Source organism: Nothobranchius furzeri, chromosome 15 (assembly GCF_043380555.1).
Source record: "Nothobranchius furzeri strain GRZ-AD chromosome 15, NfurGRZ-RIMD1, whole genome shotgun sequence".
Taxonomy (NCBI): Eukaryota; Metazoa; Chordata; class Actinopteri; order Cyprinodontiformes; family Nothobranchiidae; genus Nothobranchius; species Nothobranchius furzeri.
In genome coordinates this window covers 38,262,282-38,266,603 of record NC_091755.1, presented here as the reverse complement: position 1 = coordinate 38,266,603, position 4,322 = coordinate 38,262,282, and the positions used below count along the sequence as shown (strand labels likewise).

Below are 4,322 nucleotides of genomic sequence, written 5' to 3'. Positions count from 1 at the left end.
TGTTTCCACTTAGTTAAACTGGGATCTCACCAAGGTCTTAATTACAAAAAAGTATACATAGCTGTATAGACATTGTAAATATATTGCCATAAGATGTTATTCAAATACTGTTTGATTGAAACAATTTATTAATAATAGCATGGATATTAGATATGATTACTGGTGGTTCGTACTGTTATGATTTAGAGATGTTTTGGTAGTTTTTAATATTTTAAATGACTATATGACATGCAACTTTAATAGGAATGCTCTTCATCAACAGACTGAAACCAATCTGAAATGTAGATTGTAGATATGATAAAAAGCAGTCAGAATTTTGACTAGAAAAGCCTGCTTATTGTATGATACATTGGCTTTCCAAACAACACCACGAGCTGTGTGAATTATTCTGACGTTAGGGACCACGCCCACTTCCAGGCAGCAGTGAGCTGGAGGAAGTTACTGCCATAGTGAGTCTTTGCATTTGTGGTAAGTTTGAACAAATCTCAATTTTACATTAAACCAAAAAAGGTTTAAAGGAAGCTAGGTAGCTAAGAAAGCTATTTTATCTGTGACGCATACAGCTCACGGAGTTTGCTCGTTTTGTTAGGGTTTGTGTGATAATTGTTTGTCTTCATTATCCGCCGTGGCTTATTTTGCTTACGGGATCAATAGGCAACTACTGTGGCATGATGTGGTTTAATAATAATTGTTATCTACATTTTCTTGTGTTGGCATGCTAATCAAATCAGGATGTCAAACACAGGGGCATGTCCAGGGAGTGGCCTGGGGTAGCACATGCCACCCTTGGAATCTGATTGGCCACGCCAGGTTCCACCACACTAATTTACCTTTAAATGGGCTTTTCATTGTCCACAAAAGGCTTGGGGGTAAAACAAAAAAAGCATAACCATTGGTGCCACCCATGCACAAAGTTGTGCCTCACCTGGGCCACCCCATTTTAAAAGAGCTGGACACGCCACTGGTCAAACATAAACATAACCGGAAGGCGCAATGTTCCAATTATAACCTAGAAAACTGCTTGTTATATCGAACCTTCTCTAGTTGAACACCTGAACTTCCTTTCTACATTTTTCTGTCTTCTTAACCTAAATGAGCTTGTTGTTGTTGTCATCAGATTAACTGTGTCAGATCCGGCCATGGGTGTCACTGCCCTCTTGCTACTGAGCTTTCTTGGCCTTGCTATTATAGCTCAAGGTGAGTTCAATCCGGGCAGCAGATCAAACTTAACATGCCTGTAATTACTGTACATCCACTCCTCACGTTGCTCATCACTTCTCCTTTTTGTTTGTGTTCTAGCTCAAGACTGCTCTAAACCAATTGGAGGGCCTAACATGAATTTGAAGGGAGATGCCATTCTGCAAAACACATTTCCAGATGGCTCCAAAGTTTCTTTCTCCTGTAACACTGGCTACACACCTGCTGGAGGGTCTTCATCCATCACTTGTACTGCTGGGACTTGGAGTCGTTTGTCGCTGGTTTGCGAGAGTAAATATCATTCAATTGCATATTTAAATGTAGCCGGATTCACCGGGTTCCTGTGCAATCTAGAAAATTTTAACATTATGGACAAATAAAATAGAATATGGAGGGAAAGGGGCTGCATAATAGCAGCTAAAAGGTTGGCAGCCTTTTTGCATAGAGTTTGCATGTTTTGGTCAAAGGTCAGACATTCTCCTTCAGAATGTTCTGCAGAATTCATGGTTTCATCAGTTCCAGTAAGTGGTTCGGGTTCCTGAAGCGGCAGAGCAGCCCCAGACCATCACACTACCACCTCCACATCTGATTATTCTGATTTAGTGTCTGTGAAACGCAGCCAGATTTATACCAGATGTAACAGGATGCACACCTTCCAACGACTCCATAAATCCCGCCTGGATTAGTGTTTGTACCTGGAAACCTTGTAGGAACCCCATGCGCTAGCATCACTGCTTTGCTGCATGCTTGCAATAATTATAATGTCAAAATTGAAACTTTTATTAATGGTAACTTGCCCTGTTCAACAGAGTATCTCACAAACATTAGATGCATGATATTGTCCAGTAACTGAGTGTCTGAGCTTTGGTTCCAGGGAAGAACTGTGGAGCTTATCCTGAAGTGGAAAACGGGAACGTTGATTACCCTAAGGGAGACACTCTGTATGGTGACACGGCTAAAGTCATTTGTAATCAAGGGTGAGTATTAATATAATGTGGAAGTGCTACAGTGGGTAGAGAAAGTATTCAGACCCCTCTTCAATTGTTCACTTTGTTATATTGCAGCTGTTTGCTAAAATCAAATAAATTATTTTTCCCCTAAATGTACACACAGCACCTCATACTGACAGAAAAAACACAGAATTTCAGAAATTTCTGCACATTTATTTAAAAAGACAAACCGATATATCAAACCCTCCTAAGTATTCAAACCCGTTGCTGTGACACTCATATTTAACTCAAGTGTTTCCATTTCTTCTGATCATTGTTGAGATGGTCCTACACATTCATTGGAGTCCAGCTGTGTTTGATTATACTGATTGGACTTGATTAGGAAAGCCACACCTGTCTATATAAGACCTTACCGCTCACAATCCATGTCGGAGTAAATGACAATCATGAGGTCAAAGGATCTGCCTGAAGAGCTCAGAGACAGAATTGTGGCACGGCACAGATCTGGCCATGGTTACAAAAACATCTCTACTGCACTTAAGGTTCCTAAGAGCAGTGGCCTCCATAATCCTTAAATGGAAGATGGTTGGGACGACCAGAACCCTTCCTAGAGCAGGCCGTCTGGCCAAACTGAGCAACTGGGGGGGGGGGGGGGGGGGGGCTTGGTGTGAGAGGTAAAGAAGAGCCCAAAGGTCACTGTGGCTGACTTCTGAGATGCCGTCAGGAGATGGGAGAAAATTGTAGAAAGTCGACTGTCACTGCAGCCCTCCACTAGTAAGCACTTTATGGCAGAGTGGCCCATCTAAAGCCTCTCCTCAGTGCAAGTAACGTGAAAGCCTGAATGGAGTTTGCTAAAAGACACTTGAAGCACCCCGAGATGGTGAAAAGTAAGATTCGCTGGTCTGATGAGACCAAGATAGAAGGTTTGGCGGTATGTGTGGAGAAAACCAGCCACTGCTCATCACTTGTCCAATACAGTCCCTACAGTGAAGCATGGCAGTGGCAGGATCATGCTGTGGGGGTGTTTTTCAGCTACAGGGACAGGACAACTGGTTATAATAAATTGATTTTAGCAAATGGTTGCATTGTAACGAGTAAAGAATTAATGAGGTCTGATTATTTTCTGTAGCCACTGTGTTGGATTATAATGTGTTCACAAACCAAGCAGATTATGAACTTTTTTCTAAGCTAACTTGACCTTCAGTGTTATTTGAAATGAAGTTGCCTAGCTAAACTTTTTTGCTCTTTTTTTATAATCCCACTACTTAGTTATAATTTGGTTGGTCAAGCAGAACGCAGATGTGAAGATCAAGGGTGGACCTAAAACAATTGCAAATGGCACCTATGGTCCATAAAAAGAGCAATACACATTTAGAGACGTTGTGCGCTACACTTGTTTAAATAATACCGCTCTCAGTGGAGCGCCACTACTCACATGTTCTGAAGATGGGAACTTCCAGCCAGGTCCTCCAACCTGTGTCTGTAAGTGTTTATGTGTTTCATCTTCCAAATCCACTCATATTTGCAATAACAAAGGTTTATTTTTATACATTTTTCTATTTTTTTTCACAGTTTATTGTAAAAATCCTACCATTCCCAATGTTGAGTTTGTTGAAGGTTCTCAGCCTCCACACTAGGCTTCAATCACGTACAGATGTTCACCTGGATTTGAGATGAGTGCATATAAGTTGTCCTAACCCCCTGTGTGATAGAAACGTGTAACGATCCCATTAGAAATCGGGTAGAAATACATGATTTGTCCATATCCGAACAACATGTAAAATAACATGTTTTCTATGTAAATGGTTATCCATTCTCTTGTCAGAGACATTCCTACATTTCATTAAAGTTAATGAAGCGTGAGTAAAATGCTCTCCATTGTTATTGTACCAATCATTCTGTTGGTGAACAGAAGCTGAATTGTGTCTTGGTTTTATGATGAAGTCATTAACATCTGATGCTCTGGAAAAGTTACGAAAGCAAAACTCAAACTGTTAATAAAGAATTTTGGAACAGTGTGGTCGAAACTTTACTGACATCTTCCATAACCATCTGCGATCGGAGGTGTTCCGAGGCTGAGAAGAACGCTATGCAAAGTAAGATGTGCTCAAAAAATGCCCAACAGCAGCCTTCCTTTTCTAGAGAACATTCACACTGCCAGATGCAAAACCAAAT

The 4,322-nt window shown here is 40.9% G+C and overlaps 1 protein-coding gene across 1 annotated transcript; it reads left to right on the top strand.

The window, feature by feature from the left end:
* The first annotated feature begins 421 nt into the window (after positions 1–421).
* On the top strand, positions 422–3,597 carry LOC107390409 (membrane cofactor protein). The gene is made up of 5 exons (XM_070544816.1): positions 422–468; positions 1,118–1,197; positions 1,300–1,488; positions 2,072–2,174; positions 3,417–3,597. Exons 2-5 carry the CDS (start codon positions 1,140–1,142, stop codon positions 3,469–3,471), a joined length of 405 nt encoding a protein of 134 aa, XP_070400917.1. The 5' UTR covers positions 422–468; positions 1,118–1,139; the 3' UTR covers positions 3,472–3,597.
* Positions 3,598–4,322: the final 725 nt, after the last annotated feature.

Bases quoted from the DNA above. Each gene is read 5' to 3' on its own strand.
- LOC107390409 (XM_070544816.1), top strand. From the start codon at position 1,140: ATGGGTGTCACTGCCCTCTTGCTACTGAGCTTTCTTGGCCTTGCTATT. The intron at 1,489-2,071 runs GTAAATATCATT...CTTTGGTTCCAG, and splicing joins TTTGTCGCTGGTTTGCGAGA to GGAAGAACTGTGGAGCTTAT. The intron at 2,175-3,416 runs GTGAGTATTAAT...CCCACTACTTAG, and splicing joins AAAGTCATTTGTAATCAAGG to TTATAATTTGGTTGGTCAAG.